The sequence below is a fragment of the Mesocricetus auratus genome, unplaced genomic scaffold, assembly GCF_017639785.1.
Source record: "Mesocricetus auratus isolate SY011 unplaced genomic scaffold, BCM_Maur_2.0 Super-Scaffold_100676, whole genome shotgun sequence".
In the NCBI taxonomy this organism is placed as follows: domain Eukaryota; kingdom Metazoa; phylum Chordata; class Mammalia; order Rodentia; family Cricetidae; genus Mesocricetus; species Mesocricetus auratus.
The window spans coordinates 156992254-157009542 of NW_024429266.1; the positions used below are offsets into that span (position 1 = coordinate 156992254).

Genomic DNA, 17289 nt, shown 5'->3' on the forward strand with positions numbered 1-17289 from the left:
ATGTGCAAAGTACTTATAGAGGCCAGAGGCTGATAATGGGTATTTTCTCCATTACTCTCCTCTTCCCTCCCTCCCTTCCTCCCTTCCTTCCTTCCTTCCTCCCTTCCTTCCTTCCTTCCTTCCTTCCTTCCTTCCTTCCTTCCTTCCTTCCTCCCTCCCTCCCTCATTCTTTCTTCCTCTCATCCTTCCCTCCACCTCTTTCTTCCTGAGACAGGACCTTTCATAGAGCTTGGAGCTCACCTGGAAGCTCCAAGAATCCTTCTGTCTCTGCCTCTACAGTGCTGGGGTTACAGACATACACTATCATACCCAGATTTTACCCCCTAAACCATCTCTCCAGGTGAGAGTGTCATTTCTTAGGGACCCATAAAGTTAGTCTATAGACTAATTCAATGTATTTTAATTTAGAGAAAATTTATGTACTTTGTGGATGGGTTGTTTATTTACTGACTACTAGCAATGAAAGCCTGAAGCCCTTCAGTGCCAGTCTGGGAAGGAGGCTGGGGCAGGGCGAGCCTGTGGGTTTGAATATTTGTGAGATGCTAAACAAACTCCATTAGTCCAATCATTTTTAAAAGTCCATAGCACAGTCTGTTTGCCTGTATACAGTGCCAGGGAAAACATAAAACCATGGTCATTTTGAGTGTAAACGACGCTGCAGCCATGGTGCCTTTCAGCGAACAAACAGCGAAGACAGTAGATATTTCTATTTTCTGTTTCTTGTTTCAGGGTCTCATGTAGTTCAGGCTGCCCACAGATTTGCTTTGTAGCTGAGGCTGTCCTTCAACTTCTGATACTTTCTTCTTTACCACCCCAAGCACTAAGATTATGCGTGTGCACCACCACCCCTGGCTCTCAGCAGCTGTAAGACTAAACTCCGTGTTTCTCAGTAGGAAATACTGTCAAGGAACTTCAGAAAGTTGGACACAGTTTTCACCATCCCATTATCCTTCAGCCCATACCCAGTATCCTAGCTTCTGGGTGCAACCTAGGGAGGGAGGTTTCATTAAAATTCTGACTAAGTATTCCTGAATGTACCTCCATCAGATGCAGCTGTCCTTGCCAGCATCATTAAAATTTGATAATTTGTTACTTAACTCTCTGGAAATGTATCAAAGTTAGAGTCTCTACCCTTGCTAAGAGGACTTTTAAGGCAAGTCTAGTGAGTTCATGTCTTAAGGCAATACTCCCGTTGATCAAAGTTCCTGGCCTTACGTGTTTCAGGATGAGTCCCATAATTAAGATTTCTGCCTGGTATTAATTTCTCCAGGGACTGCCCAACCTCTTGGAAGGAATATTTCCTAATTATAGCTACCTTGTGAATGAGAGCTTCTGTAACATTTGAGAATGTTGCTAAGCATAGCTTGACTCTTTACAAAATATGTAATCACTAACAATGATTGAACCCATTCTGTGTGCAAAATTACGACTGCAAGTCTACCTTTTTCAAAAGAAACAGCTGAAGTACAAAGCAACCAATTACATAGGTTACTGACAGTCACATAGCTAGTCAGTGACAATACTGGAGTTCAAGCCTGGGTGTGGTGAGTTTTGTGGTTTCTGTTGCCTTTTGTAGGGTTATTCTCAGTGTTGAGCTCCATGGGATGTCTGGTTCTAGAAGTGTGGTCCAGGGACCAGCAGTCTGCATATCACCTATGTCTTAGGACAAATGCAGACTGGATCACACCTTCAGATGGCAGGGACACAAACTCTGAAGGTCTCGGTCAACTTTGTTCTCTTCATCCTGGTGACCTTGCTGCATTGTCACCTTTGAGAATCCCTTTAACTAATATTTTCATTTCACAAAAAAAAATGCTGTCCGCCATGGGACTCACTGACAAAGCTGTCACACCATGCGTTTCTTTAAGCATCTGTTTGCATCAGTGATCAGAGTGCTTCTGGGAAGCCATCCACATTCAGCAAACACTCCTGAGAAAACTAGCCTCCATATTGGATGTACACATTTGGCTTGAAGTTCAACATTCACTCCATTTCCCCATACTCTATCTGGTTCTGCACTTCTGTTCCTTCATGTTAAAATATAGATAATAATGCTAGCTTTCTTCTCTCACCAAAATAGTATAAGAATTAATGGGCTATATTAAACTCTTTCAGTTCCTGGAAGAAAGGCAGTAGATAAACACCATATTAATATTTTAAACAGGTTGATTGGGGGAATAGAAGTCTTTTTTGTTTCTTTTGATGATTAAATATGCTGTTGACTCTTAAAAATAACTTTTTTCCTTAACTACAAAAAATCCTCTTTAAAGGCATCGACCAGATTTCTTTCTTAGCTTTGGGAGTGGGGGGTTGGGGGAGAGTAATGATGAGAAAATGATTTTTCTGAGCAGAACTGAGATTTCAAAAAATTTTCCAGTAAACTAGGGTTCCATCTATGCTGCCACTCTGTATTCTGGGTGTGACTTCTGATTTGGCCATTTATTACTAGTGTGACCTTAGGTTAATCACTCCCCTCCCCTGCTCTTCCCTCCTTTTATAGGATAAGGATGGTGATGACCTTAAATTAGCACACGAATCTCAAGTGGCTCTTGCCACTGGGCTTGATCCATAGTGTTGGAAAGGAAAATTTTGGGTGTTGGCTGTTTTCCTTAGGAGGTCCAGTTGTTTGTGTGTTTTAGGACACTTTCTGCAGCCTCTGCTGTCATTTCCCTAGGATGCAACATTCAGCATGTGCTTTGTGAGCAGCACAACATGTACCAGGGCCATCACAAGCAGGAGAGAAATCACAGTGACCATGGATGAAAATCCCTGCCTGGAAAAATTTGTCTGCGGGGAAGCACGGCATTCTTGGCCAAATCATTCTAGTTTCATAGAAACACTACATATGTGTTGGTTTGATGGAATGAAATGTCTTTTTGTACTGAGACAGGGAACTGTTTTTTCTTAGTCATCACTTCTTCAAACAGATGAATTCCCTTTGATGAGTACTTGAGTCGTCTTCTTTCTTCTTGTTTTTTTGAAAGATTACTTTTTTTGTTTTTTTTTTTCCAGTGCTAGGAATGGACCCAGCACCTAGCACATGCTGCCAAGTGTTCTGCCATTGATCCAAAGCTAACAGCAAATGAGTAATGAACTGTGAGAAGGAGCTGGCTGTCACCATGTCATCTTGCTTGGATTGACAGATGCCTGGAAGGCTCAGGGCCAGTCATGAAGGGGGACATGGAACTTGATAGGCAGGCTGTAGATCAGGTTGGTTCAAAATTCATCTTTTAGATGCCAGTTCCCCTTTGCAGGCTCAGTGATAACTATTTAAGTTCCTGTAAGGCTTTTGAAGTGCAAGCAATGGATTTGTGGGGGATGGAGTGAAGGGCACATGTGCAAGAGTATGCATATACACATTTGTGCACATGTACATGTGGGTGAATTTGGGCACATGTGAGTCATGGTGTGTGTGGAGGTAAGAAGCCAACTTTGAATGTCAGTCCTTACCTTTCACCTTTTTTGGACCTCTTGCTATCCGTAGCTAGGTATGCCAAGCTAGATTTCCCTGTCCCCACTACCCTGAGAGATTACAGACATAAATAGTGTGGATTCTAGGGATCTGAACTCAGGTCCTTACACTTGTGATTTGCCCCTTGAGCCGTCTCCCCAGTCCCAGCAATGTAGTTTACAAGTGATATAATTTAAATCTAGAATGAATCTTCCATGCCTCTATTCATGCTTGCTGACTAAGGAGGAAGGGAATAAGAATTTCATCTGCCTGCATACAGAGTGATTGTCTGGAGGATCGGGGATAATTGTATGATGTCTCTCTGACCTGTTTGTAGGAGGAGAGTGGTGTTAAACATTTGGGGATTAGGACAGAAACGCAGTTTCTGCTTTTTCTCCTGGTAAGGAACAACAGAGTGAGAGTTTGATGTGCACTATTGTCTTCAGCAGGAAGATGTGCTATTTTATTTCTTACAACATAAATTAAACATCACAGTACACATCAGGAAAGTTTCAGGAACAGACAATACTTCCAGCAGTGTGTTGGTTCAGCTCGGGCAGTGGATCCTGAAGTTTTGAGGAGTGGCAAGATCACCAGCACTGGTTGGATCACAGACAAGTTGAGGTGCAGAGGGCCCAGAGCCCCAGCTCCTGATACTGGTTGTATCCAGCCCACTGATGTCTAAGAGATTGGAAATGGATACCAGGTGCACATTCCGGGATAAGATAATATTAGCATGACTGACAATTTACAGTCACTGTCAGTTCAGACTGGGGAACATAAATACCTAAGTTCAGGTTGGAGTCGTGAGGAAAGTGGGCAACATCTTCTGCAGGGTAGAGGCTATGCTAGCCTGTTTGTCCTGTGGGAAAGGAGTATGCAATTATAATGAAGCCTGTTGGCACAATAAGGTCAAGTCCAGATTGTTGAGCCAAGTTGGAAAGTACTCTGGCATATAAGGAGCCATGTGGGTGTTGTGGATGGCTTCGTTTCTCTGGGTTGCCATACCCAAGTTAATAGCTTGTAATAGAAATTTAATCTTTCACAGTTGTGAAGGCTGGAAATCCAAAATCAAGGTGCTGGAGGGATTTATTCCTTTTGGAAACTCTATGCACTGTTTCTCTCTTTTCTCTAATGGTGGCTGACAGTCCTTGGTGTTCCTGGGCTAGTAGTCACGTCTTTCTGATCTATGGTCCCTCTTCACAGTCACTTGCCTGTAGATCACTTCTTTTCCTATAAGTGTACCTGTTATTGGACTTACAACCCAGGCTCAATTTAGATCTAAGTTAAGAATCTTAAAATTCATCACATGATCCTTAGCTTACACCTGTGGACTCTTACTAAGTAAGGCCATTTGCGCTGGTTCTGTAGGTTGGGACTTGGACTTGTGTTTTGGGGGAGGTCACTTCACCATCTGTGATGGATGTCACCATGGAAGTCTGAACACCTGCATTCTAAGCCTAATAATATGATCCCAGCTGTACCTTAAGGAGGTCTGACATTTTTAAAATCATGACTAACATATATTATTAAGCATCTATCTGCTAGGTGTACTACTCTAGATTTGGAGGTCCAAAGTAATAATGCTGACAGAAATGCCTGTTGTCATGGAAACTGTTTCTCTATGGGGTTAGTATGTTGGTTAGTTTTCTTGTTGCTATGACAAACACTTGACAAGAAGCAACTTAAGGGATAAAGGGCCTGTTTCAGCTACAGTTCTAGGGGACACAACTCATCATGGCCACACTGCATTGGCAGTCAGGGGACAGAGACATGAACACCCATGCTCACTTTGGGTTTTCTTTTGTTCTTTTGTCTGAGAGATAGCCCGGGAGATAGCGGAGTTCTCCCTGCCTGGTTAAACCTCTCTTGAGACATTCTCGTAGACACACAAGAGGTTCCTGGTAACTCTAAGTGTAGTCAAGTTGACAGTGAAGATTAACTGTTATGGTGGATAACAAATTCAAATATATGTCACTTCTGCTTGGAATGGACACTGTAGAGATATCAAATAAGGGAGGTGACATGGAGGCTGCCGTTCATATAATGTGCCCTTGAAAAGTCACCTAGAACCTCCCATTTGAGCAATGTCTTCCTGGAGGGGAGGGAATGAGACTGAGAGATGCCTGGAGAAAAAAATCCTTCCATGGGGAGGTAATAGGAAGAGAAAAAGACCTCAGCTAGAGCTGACCTCCGCTTTATAGAGGGAGTAGGGAGGGGAAAGAGTTGGAGGAGATGAGATGGGTGATGGGGTGATGATGTGATGACAATGACTGCTGTTGTTGTTGATGATGATGATGATGATGATGACTATGACAATGCACGGGCACCTGGCTGTCCTGCCGGGGCATTATCATTTGCTCTGGGGTGAAGAGGAAGCATGGGGATTCTAAGCAGCACAATGCTACTGGATTCCATCACAGCATCAATGATGCAGTTGTATTGAAAAGAGACTCAGACCAGGCTGTCACAGAGGCACATGCCTGCATTTTCAGCACTTGGGAGAGGGAACCAGGAGGAACAGGAGTTCAAGGTCATCCTCAGCAAGTTCAAGGGCAGCTTGGGCTATGTGAGACTGACCCAGAAAGAAGGGGTAGGGAAGGAAGGGAGTGAGAAAGAAATAAAAAGAAATACAGACTCACATGAAGTGAAGGCAAATGAGGGAGACCTCTGGGACAGTTGTCCTAATGAAGGAGACTGTAATGGGCATGAACCAGAAAAGGTGTCTCTCTCTCTCTCTCTCTCTCTCTGTGTGTGTGTGTGTGTGTGTGTGTGTGCATGCTCTTCATGTGTTTTGAAGTTTTGTCTTTCTCTCTGTTTTTTTTTCTTCTGAGCTTCTAGAATTTGCCAAGAGTTGGCTGTGAAAGATGAAGTACAGGGGTCTAGGACATTTTTCATGCACGGGGTCAGTAATGCAGATCATATTACACCATTAGATAGCATGTGGCTCAGGCTGGTTAGGTCCATGCTGCTGCCACACTCATTTAACACACGAGCAGACTAAGATTATGTCTCAGAGACACAGAGATGGGATTTAGCAGCTGGTCTTTTATTTACAATTTCAGACTCCTAAATTGCCCATGCTCCATTCTTTACATTGTAAAAAGGATCTCACAAGTGTGGGTTCATAGGATAATATGAGAATGGTGGCCTGAACCCCATCAGGCTGGCCCAGTCTAAAACACAGTGTGGTAAATGCCCCACTCTCAGTGCTATAGAATGAGCACAGTTTATTATAGCTCATGGTTCTTGATCAGATCGCCTGGAGAGCTGTAGGCAGACAGCACTTGAGCTAGAGTAGTCTCAGAATATCCCTCACTTGTGCATAGTGTGTTTGATGCTGGCTATTGACTGAGGACCTCAGTAAGCCTGTAGGTTGGAGCACTTACACATAGCTTTTCCACATGGCCTGTGCTTTCTCACAGCTGTGTAGCTGAGTTTGAAAAGCAAGTATCCACAAAGAGAAAGAATCCACTTGAAGCTGTGTCATCCTTGAGGTCTAGTCTTGGTTGGAATATAGAATCATTTATGTCATCCTCCATTAATGGAGACAGTATCAAGACTTTATCTGGCTCAAGGGGAGGATCCTCCTATTGAAAGGAGTGGCTAAGTCACACACAGCAGAGAGTCCTTGGAATGGGATGGAATGGGATGGAATGGGATGGAATGGGATGGCCATCTATGGAAAGTATTTTCTGCGATAAAGTAGTTGATATTATTTCAAGGGAGAATAAATTCAAGAAGGGTTGACAAAATTAAACAGGCTGGGTTTTGAGTTTAATCCCAGCATAAGCAAACACAGAATAGGCAACTAGATACAATGTTCCATGCTTCTATCCCAGGGAACAGACAATATAACACAACCAGGAAAATCTTAACTGTGACCACCCATTCCCCATTTTACAAAAGATGATATGTCCCTAAACATATAGAAAAGACTCCAGGTAATGTACACTATAGAAATAAAGGCAAACTTTGGGAAATCATAAAAACAAAACAATGACCTGCCATCCTACATAAAACTAACATTAATGTGTGTTCTGGTGGAGGTCATGCCATCCTTTTGGGGTAGACCACTGTACTGAGCAAGGAAAAGTGTTGAGATTCAAGATCTCAGAGTCAGGAGTGTGACCCCTAGCTCTGTTTATTTCTGCTATAGCACTGTGAACAATTAACTTTTCTGTGCCCTCACTTCCTCGGGTGGACAATAGTGACAAAAATGAATCAGTGTTCACAAAAAGCACAAGGGCTTGGATGCTCTCACTGCGTCTGGGGATACAGAATCAGTACAATTCTCTTTGCAAGATGGTGTCACATCATACCTGTAGCTTTTGCTGTTTTCACAATATGTTTGTCTTGAGCAACTTTTTGTATGACACAATGAAGAGATGAACATCATCATGTTTTAGAGATGCATAAACCTCCACTGCACACCCTAAGTACAACTTGTTTATCACTTTTTAATTGGTGGATATTTAACTTGAAAATGTATTTTACCAACTACGTCCATTCCTGCAGTAACCAACTTAAGTACTTATAGTCTTATTCTTTGGTCCAGTTTTTCACTAAAAAACGAATACTGACAAACTTTTAGAGATGGGTTTACTAACCCCTGAATGTTTTTTTCAAATCGTAAAAGATTTAAAGCCAACAACAACAACAACAACAACAAAGATAAGCAAGTATTGTCTGACGGCCCTTAGGGTGCTGCTAGCGGGTTGCTTTTAGCCTCCTGCCACTTTCCCTCTTTGCTGGCTCTATGCTTTTTCCTGAGTATCTGAAAATAAAGTATGTCAACCACAACATTTCCCCTATTGCTGTGGAATGTTTGGTTAAAGAGGATATGTTCCTACATGACTGTCACATCTTCATCAGACACAATAAATTATATCTAATTCTTTATCATCTTCTAATGCACAGTCCATGTCCCAAGTGCCTTAAGGAGTCCTCAGCTTTGAGGCCTTTTCTCTTTCAAATTATAATCCAATCAAGAACAGGTTATTAGAGTCTCTGCCATCACCTTTGCTCCCTCGTGAATATTAACTTGAAGAGCTCAGCTGTTGATCACCCTGTGAGTGCTAAAACCTGTGTGGGAACGCAATCCCTCCTTAAGCCACGAGGCCCTGGTGGGTGATAGCTAACCATCTGTGGAAGCCTTACCATACAGTTTTTTGCTGTTCCAAAGCTAGGCTTTCCTTGGAAGGAAGGTGTCATGGTTAGTTTAGGAGGCCACTTGGGAGTTCCCAATGTCAAAGTAGGGATTCCCAGGCCCATTGTTTAATATAAGGGAGTGCTGTTTAATCTGGAGTCTGGCATCACAAAGAAAGTGTGTTAAAGGCTTTTCCCAGTTGATCTTCTGATGATGGTGAGTTTCCTGGGAAGCTTTTTGTGTCTTTTGTGGGGTGGCCAAAAGCATTTCTTTATAGTCAGGCCTATGTGTGGAAAGCTTATCTCTGCCTGTTACTAGGGTAACACAGTTACCTTGGAAAACCACTTAAACTTTATTTTAATTGGCATTCTGGGATGAAAAGGGACTGAAGCCTTTCTGCTTGTCTTGTGTGAATGACTGATGAGCAAAGGCTGCCACTGAGAAGCCATCAGGCTTCCAATCTTGATGATAAGCCTTCTCCCACATCCTGTGCATGAGAATCACTAGGCTTTGGGGGCAACAGAAATAGAGATTCCCAAACAGTAGATGAGACCCAGGGGTGTACTTTCTTTAGCAGGTGGTGTAAGTGACTCCCACTTAAGAGATACAGGAGCCGTACTTGAAATGAACCTACCCGGGACCCTCAGGCAACAGTTGGTGGCAGTTAGGATGTGCCAGAGCCCTCTTAACCACCAGCACTGACACACTCAATACTCACAGCTCTCCCATGTACTGAGTATTTTTTTTATCTGCATTTTATAGATGAGAAAATTGAGGCTCCGAGAAGGCAAATAAATCCCCCAAGGCTGAGTAGCTGAGACAATACAGAAATGTCGAATGCGGTAATGGAAAGCTTAATTGAAAAGTACTTCTCATTGATTTGCAGATTTAAAATTCTCCTTCTTTAAAATTTAAAAATTCATTGGACAAAGGTTATTACTACTCTTTGGTAATGTGCAAGGGCTGTTTCTCATTCGGATCAAAGAGATGTGTGTAAAGTACTGTGTATTAGCAATTCTGTGAAATGAAGGTCGACTATCCAGAGAGCAGTTGAATGCTTGGCAGATAGGGAAAGTCCACACAGGTTTGTTCAGTGGAGGAATAAATATCGTTAATATACTCCACTGTCTGCAAATGCTGGTCATTAAGGCATTACTCTGGTGAAGCTTGGATTTTTTTTCCTCTTGTTCTCACCTGCTATAGGACTAACTGATCAATTATACGGTGTGGAAAAGTCAGGCTCTTGCTTTGTTGTCTCCTATCTAGCCAGCTGCCAAACTGATAGTGGGAAATCTTTGAATTGCAGCTCTTCTATGTAGAGTCCCAACACTGATGTCATCAGTAGACTGTAGTAGAGACCATAGTCTAGCTTCTTGGCTGTTTCAGGCTTCTAACCATCTCACATAAATTACTATGTGGAAAGTACAGAATTGATTTCAAATACTGTCTTGGATGTAGGAAAATGGCTTAAATGTAGGAAAATGCTTTAATTGTGAGTGGCCTCTTTAGTCAACTGAGCTAGTTATTAACACAAAGATTTGGTGCCGCCTTGGCTGACTTGAATCTCAGCTCAATGTTTATCAGCTGTGTGAGGCTTGAGGCAATAATATATCTCATATATAAAATGGTGCAAACATTTGCATTGGAGTGGTATGATGATAGAAGTAATAGATACAGTACAGTGCTTTAACTGTGCTAGGCATAAACTAAATATTGCTGAAAATCAGTCCTATTACTTCATTAAAATGAGGTCAAAGCACTTAAGAGGCTAAAATTTTGAAACATATCTGGATGCTTGGGAACTATTTCATAATATTAATTGCCTATGTGTACTATGATTACAGGAAGATAGGGCTAAACTAAGACTTATAAGATTATTTTTAATATCAAGTAAGATTTTTATTCAAAAATTTGCAAATTAATTGCATGCACATATGCAGTGTATGTGTGTGGGTGGTAATTTGTAGCAGTCAGTATTACTTTCAGATGGAATTGGGTCTGGTGGCAAACACATTTTCCCATTGGGCCATCTCGCTAGTATGTAATGTATATTTTTTTTAAGTTCCAAAATAAATGAGCTGCCACTTTAACTCAGAGATAAGACAACATGACAAGAAGAAACCATATGATATTTCTGAGGCTCTTTGGGGTGTTTCGGTGCTCTAGGCTTCAGAATTCCTTGGAAAAAATGAGCCATGGGCTTCAACAATGATGACTGATAGAGATATTTCCAATGAGAATTCTGGTGCCTGCAGATTGGACAAGATCACCTAGATTTTCTATTCTTTCAAATAATGGAAATGTCAGTCCTTTTGAGTGTTATTCCATTATTTAACTTGGAGAAAAGAAACACCCAATCCTAAAGAACCTTTTATTAATCCAGCCTCTTTGACTATCTTGTTTTTGTATCATTATGGCTGAGCTCCCTGGCCCCAAGAAGACTGCTCTCATAGGGTTGTTCGATAAGCGTAGGAACCTAAGGTGAATATAAGCAATGGCTATTTTTAGTATGAACATATGTCCTCATGCAATGATGGATGAGTACATCCTTATTTTCTGAACACGACAAACCCAGACTATGATGTAGGGCAAAGCTTCTAGAGCTTTATTGGTTCTGCCTCCCTTACCCTCTCTGTGGAGCAGCCGGGAGGAGGCAGGAGTGGAAGAAGTGGGAGGAAAGGAGGGAGGGGAACTGGGATTGGAATGAAAAAAAAAGCAATTCAGTAGAAAAAAAGAACACTCCCTGTTAAGACCTTAGAGAATTTCATGTGGGTGAAGCTGCAGCTAGGTGCTAGGGAAGCCCAATGGTTTATTCATATGATGGGCATCTGAGGACATTATCTATTTGGCTGCAGTTTTAAAATTGTTTCTTTTCTTCATTTTCCTTAACTCACCAATAAAACCTGAGATGGGTATAATTTAAAGAAGTACTTTGGCCAGAAATATTTTGTTGTTAGTTTCCTGTTTGTTTAGGTTTTAAATCTTCATATGACAAAGAAATAGCCTGAGAATCGACACCCTTTGGCCAGTTGTGCTAAGGCAGAAATTAAACTGTGGTAGCATGTATGCCTTGCATGCTTGAGCCCTGATGGTTTTTCTAGACCACCTATCTCCCAAGCAAACCACACCAAAAAGATGTTTTCACCCAGTATTCTGCCTAAGGGTGCTGACTTTTTGCATAGTCTGGTACTCTGGTACTCAAGCCTGGCAGTAACTAGTTTTGAAGGCTCTAGGGATTGTAGGTTAGGACCTTACACATGACAGTAAGCACTCAGCTACGGAGATATATCCCCAGGAACCCCCTTTTTTGCCTTTTTTTTTGGTCAGTCACTACATTGCCTAGGCAGGCCTTAAATCTTCCACCTGCCTCCTGCCTCAGCCTTCCCCGTATCTGGGATTGCAAGCTTGAGCCACTAAGCTTGGCTCAGTTCCTTGGATTTGATGATAAAACATTCACATAGAGAAAGGATGTGCAACTTACTGCTATACTGTCAGAACAACCAGGGCCACCAGTCACCCCTTTATCCTTCCATAATGGTGTAGCTGTAATGTCACTAGAGATATTCATTTGCATAGTTTAGAATTACTCATTAAGAAGAGAGGTGTGGCCAGGTGTGGGGGCTCAATACCTTTGATCCCAGCACTAGCAGAGGGAGTTCTAGGACAGGCTGATGAGGTCATAGGTCACCCTGAGACCCTGTCTCAACAAGCACACCATCCAAGCAGCTGAAGACAAAAGAGAAGTAATACTTGACAAGTCAGTTTCAACGAAGCCTTGGACATGGCATTCAGAGTGCCCAAGCTCATCAGATATTAGTGTGAGCCTAAGAATTAATCCTTAAATTGTTTGAACAGACTGTTGGGTACTTAGGCTAGAGGATTGACATTTGGAGAATCCTAGCACTGCAATGCCAGTGTGTGCAGAATAGACATCTACCCTGGATTGAAAGTCAGGTTTGCTAAATGCTTCAATTTCTTTGGGTAAGCCACACAACCTGATATAGGAAGTATAAGACAAACTGGGTCACAGAGATTTTTAATTTTTAGAAGAAAAGCTAAAATTAAGATTTTAAGTTTAAAATGAGTTTTCCCCAAATTCCATTGTCTCTGATTCAGTAAGTCTGGGTCTGCCCTGGGATCTCTGGATGTCTTCCCCAGGTGCCTTGGATCCCTGATGGAGTTGATGCTCCTTCTTTCATTTGTTTTCCTCCAGGGTCTACTCTCAGCAGGCTGGACAAGATCTTCTTTGAAGAACTCCTTTGCTTTCCAGTATCATATTGGCCAGTGAGGACTATGGGAGGATGAGTGGGTGAATAGAAAGAAACGGAGCCTTGGGGGATTTTAAATCCTTGACTCCCCGCTTACAGGGATCGCATGGGATATGCCTCTTCAGTGGCCCAGAGATCTCACACAGATCTTTGGAAGGTGTCCCTTTGCCAAAGGTGCCACTTTGTCTTTCCCAGTTCTATTGACTTGCCTGTTTCCCAACCCCTTCCAGTTTAGATGTGAGAACACCTCAGCTGGCAAAAAGGTCAGGGCCTGGCTAGAACGTTTATGACTTCCTTACACTCTTTGTAATTATTGTTTTATTATAAGATTCCTTGAGCTATTCAGCTGGCTTAGATGGTAAACTGCTTGGTGTTTGAGCATGGGGACCCAAGTCTGGATTTTGCCAGGGTCTGGCTAGTATCAGTCCTAGGCTGCAAGAGCCATCTATTCTGGACTGATGTTTTTAGGGCTGTGTTCGGAACCAGTTGAACAGCCCCGGGTCCAACCCTGGGTGGGGGAGTGTGGATCAGGAAAGTCCTAGCTACCCAGTGGCATTAAGAATGAGACAGACATCTTGTCATTTCAGGAGGGCTCTCAGTCAATACTGGAGACCATGGTTTATCAAGCATCCTCTTAAATAGCTTTCCAAAACCAGCAGTACTGGCAGAAGACATCTATTATCATGTATATAGGGCTGACTAGGAAACACTTTCTTTAACCCTAGAGATGGTCCTAGAATGCATGTACACAAGACCTCAAACTTTCTATAATGGCAAGTCTCATCAGTCTTCAGACATGTCCCACTAGCCCTCATGATGGGTTTCGGGCCTAGGTCTATTGTTATGCAAACTAGAAGCCATTCTCCACTGTGGACAGGCCATCTTGGAGGTAACCAGCCAACCAAAGATATCTAAAAGACAATAGGAGATTCAGGCTCCTGGAAATGAGCTGAGGCCTGTATCCGAAATATCATATTCTGACCCTGACAGATCTTCAGCATCTACAGCATTTATTTCAAATCTGGGTGGAGTGTGCACACCTGTAACCCTAGTCTAAGGAGGTGGAGGACCATGGATCATCAGAGCTCATTGGCCAGCTTGTCCACTGGGATTGCTAAACCCAGATTTAGGGAGAAATCTGTCTCAGAAATAGAGTGGAAAGTGTTTGAGGACACTGACACCAACCTCTGGCCTCCACATGCACATAGTCACATGGCCTTATGAATATACACACACACACACACCAAACTCTTCTCATTGCATTATTTATGCTGTTTATTTCTGGCTGCTGCCCTACTTCATGCTCACTCTTTTACCCACTTGCGTAGCTTTCCAATACAATGTTAAAGGACTTCCTGTGCTGTCCACATTTTGATTCTGTACAGAGCTTGTAGAAGTTTTGAATCCCTGCTCCTTGTATCTGCCATGGGATATTCCACTATGGCTGAAGGCAGAGTTAGAAAACCAGCTAACATTTACCTAAGTATATGTCCCCCACCCACAGTAGCTGGTATCAAATCTCTCAAGAAGGACTAGCAGGTCCCAGGTCCCAGGTGGCAAAGGACAAATGAATTAAGCATGATGCTAAGGTTAGAAAACTTAATTGAACTTTGTAACTTTCCTTTAAGTGATATCAAATACCGTAAGATCAGAATAGAAAGGATTATGCTCCAAAGAAGTTTGTAAGGCAGCCTTAACTGAGTCTGTGTCTGAATTTTCTGCCTCAGTATCTGCATGGTCAATTAATCCCTTAAAGTGATGACTAGTGGCCAATTTATTTGGGGAGTACAAGGGGCTAATTGGTAATATTGTAACAGAGAATCTTGTGGGCAAAAATTATGCCTGTCTTTTAAAAATACGCCTTTGGGATGTAGAGAGAGCTGGAGTGCCTTGGGCCTCAGAGGAATTCAGTCTGCCAATGTCAGAATTAATGAATAATATGGAAACTTAAGTGTAGGATGGATGGGGTGAGGAATGCATTAAAGATTAATGGCATTAGACTAGTGGGAGAGCCACATTTTCTGGTGATCAAAGGCTCTGAGGCTTTTATCTGTGAGTGCCTGTGAGAATGTTGAACATCTTGGAATTTGTCATATTGCCTTTGGTTAAGTTTTATCACCCTGCTATTCAGTAAGACACTCCAAAGAGAATCTTCCACACGCCAGCTCTGATCTGATCATTCTTTCAACAAATATTTGGGGGACATCTACTCTGTGCCAGATGCCGATAAGAAAAAAACAGGACGGTGACAGGAAAACAACATACAGTCCCTTCTCTCCTGGCAATTACACTGCGGTAGGCTAGATAAGTCACCCTTAAATAACAGAGGAAAATACACAATTACACTCCCAGGCAATTCAGATTCTTGTAATATTCAGATTCTTGGGATAACAAATCTTCCAGTGGCAGAGCACTTTAATTCCTGGGTGGGATATGATGACGAACATTTTTTTCGTGGGCCTGAACCCCTCTGAAAGTCAGAAATACCCTGAAAGTCCAGGGAAAAGGAACATCAAAGAACAGAGTAGGAATCATGGGCTGTCTTGTCTGTGAAGCTTCCACAGAATTATCACAGGGAACAAACAGTTCACCCTGTGAGGCAGCAGCCACAATGGACAACTGAAGTGAAGCTTCCAAACTGAAGTAATGTTCCCCAGGAACGCAAGATTGAACTGCAAGAATTTGAGACTAATGATCTGCTCAAAGGAGGGCCTCACATCCACCATCAAAGTTTCACTGAAGTCACTGTGCTTGGAGTGTGCAATTTGATGAGGTCGTGATGGCTGGTCACAGGAATATCCTAGCCAGTTGGTCATGTGAATAGATGATGTCTTGATCAGAGGGTTCAGGATGTAGGAAGAGGAGAGAGAGAGAGAGAGAGAGAGAGAGAGAGAGAGAGAGAGAGAGAGAGAGAGAGAGAGAGAGAGAGAGAGAGAGGCAGAGACAGAGACAGAGACACAGAGAGAGACAGAGAGAGAGACTGGGGAGAGAAGAGGAGGAAGTAGGAGGAGGGAAGGAGGGAGGGGGAGGGAGGGGAAACCACACACAGTACAAGAATTGAAAGATAACAAGTGAAGCAACCTTGTTTCTAATTTAAATTTTAATTTAAAAATTAAAAAAAGAAAGATAACATATTGGTAATGAAGGTGCAGTATTTAGAGTAAAAGTCCAATATTTATGATGAAATGATAAAGGACCAGTATTTATAGTAGCAGATTTTATCTCTATGTGAAACAGCTGTTGTTAATGACCTTAGGCAATGAGCTAACCCTGGAATCGCTATTTTCGGCACTCCTTCTTGCTGCCTTTATTGTGTGCACTGCAGTAAGGTAAGAGTTGGAGACAGTCCAGGTGAGAGAACAAGAGTTTTAAGCCTTGCTGGGAGTAGGATGCTGTGAACAGAGCATCTTGGGATGCAGGAAACAGACAGCCCCCCAAAAAGGTTATAGGGCTTTCCTGTTGCCTCTATTATATTTTGGGAATTGAAAAGGAGTATTGGAAAATTCCATCTGCAAAAAAAAAGTATGAAAATCCTTCAAGGTGCATATGCTGCAACATCAGAAAATAAAGTATAAAATGCAAAATGTCCAACTGAGCATCGGCTACCACTAACGCTTGTGTTTTTAAGGAATGAAGACATAATCAAGTGCAGTGGATTTTAGATCAGAGTGGGTATGCAAACCATTCCTGGTCCTGAAGCCCTGTCTGCCTTGTGCCTCTGCATGGACCTGATTTAGCATCCACACTCTTTCTCTTCTCTTAGTGATGTCCCTGATGTTTCTTTCTTACATGTTCTACATTGCTGATTTTATTTCTTTCAAAAGTCTCGTTAATAACAAAAATAACACCCAAGTCCTAGTCTCAAGGCTTCCCAAGTACTCCTCAGTGGACAGCATATTCCTATGACCAGCTGAGAGATACACTCTCATGTTCATTACCATTTGGGAATAAGAAAATCAAGACCTAGGTAAGCCAAATTACTTTGATAAAGGTCACAGACATCAATGATTGAGCCAGGACTTGAGCTCAGGCAGGAATTTTTAAAAAATGAAATAAAAATTTTGCTCTTATTATGTGTAGCTAGATTTTCACACCCGTGCTTCCTATATTTTAAAGTGAACATATATAGTCTGCAGATTTTCAGTCTGGGGACCTGGGATAGGACCTCAATTCTACTGAGCTTCTGGTGGTATGGCAGTACATGGACCTTTGCGCAGTGGTGGGTGTGGCATATTGTTAGGAAGATTCACTGAACAAAACCACGCGAGGAAGGAAATGCCAAAATATGTAACAGAGTGAGTCCATCTCTTGGAGAAATCATGTTGCCTCACACTTATAGTTCGGTTCAACATTGAATGGATATCTACTATGGGTCTGTTTCATTATGTTTTGTATTATATGTATGTGAGTAAATGACAATG

General features: G+C 42.2%; 1 protein-coding gene across 2 annotated transcripts in view; it reads left to right on the top strand.

Annotated features, from left to right (window-relative positions):
- Window positions 1-8592: 8592 nt before the first annotated feature.
- Tafa1 (TAFA chemokine like family member 1) overlaps window positions 8593-17289 on the top strand; it is a 669539-nt gene continuing 660842 nt past the window's right edge. Inside the window, exons 1-2 of one of the 2 annotated variants that reach the window (XM_021227818.2) lie at window positions 8593-8816; window positions 9363-9442. In XM_021227818.2, the coding sequence (XP_021083477.1) occupies window positions 9431-9442 (12 nt within the window). In that variant the 5' untranslated portion in view covers window positions 8593-8816; window positions 9363-9430. The remainder of the gene's footprint in view (window positions 8817-9362; window positions 9443-17289) is intronic. The other variant, XM_021227819.2, reaches the window with a different exon arrangement.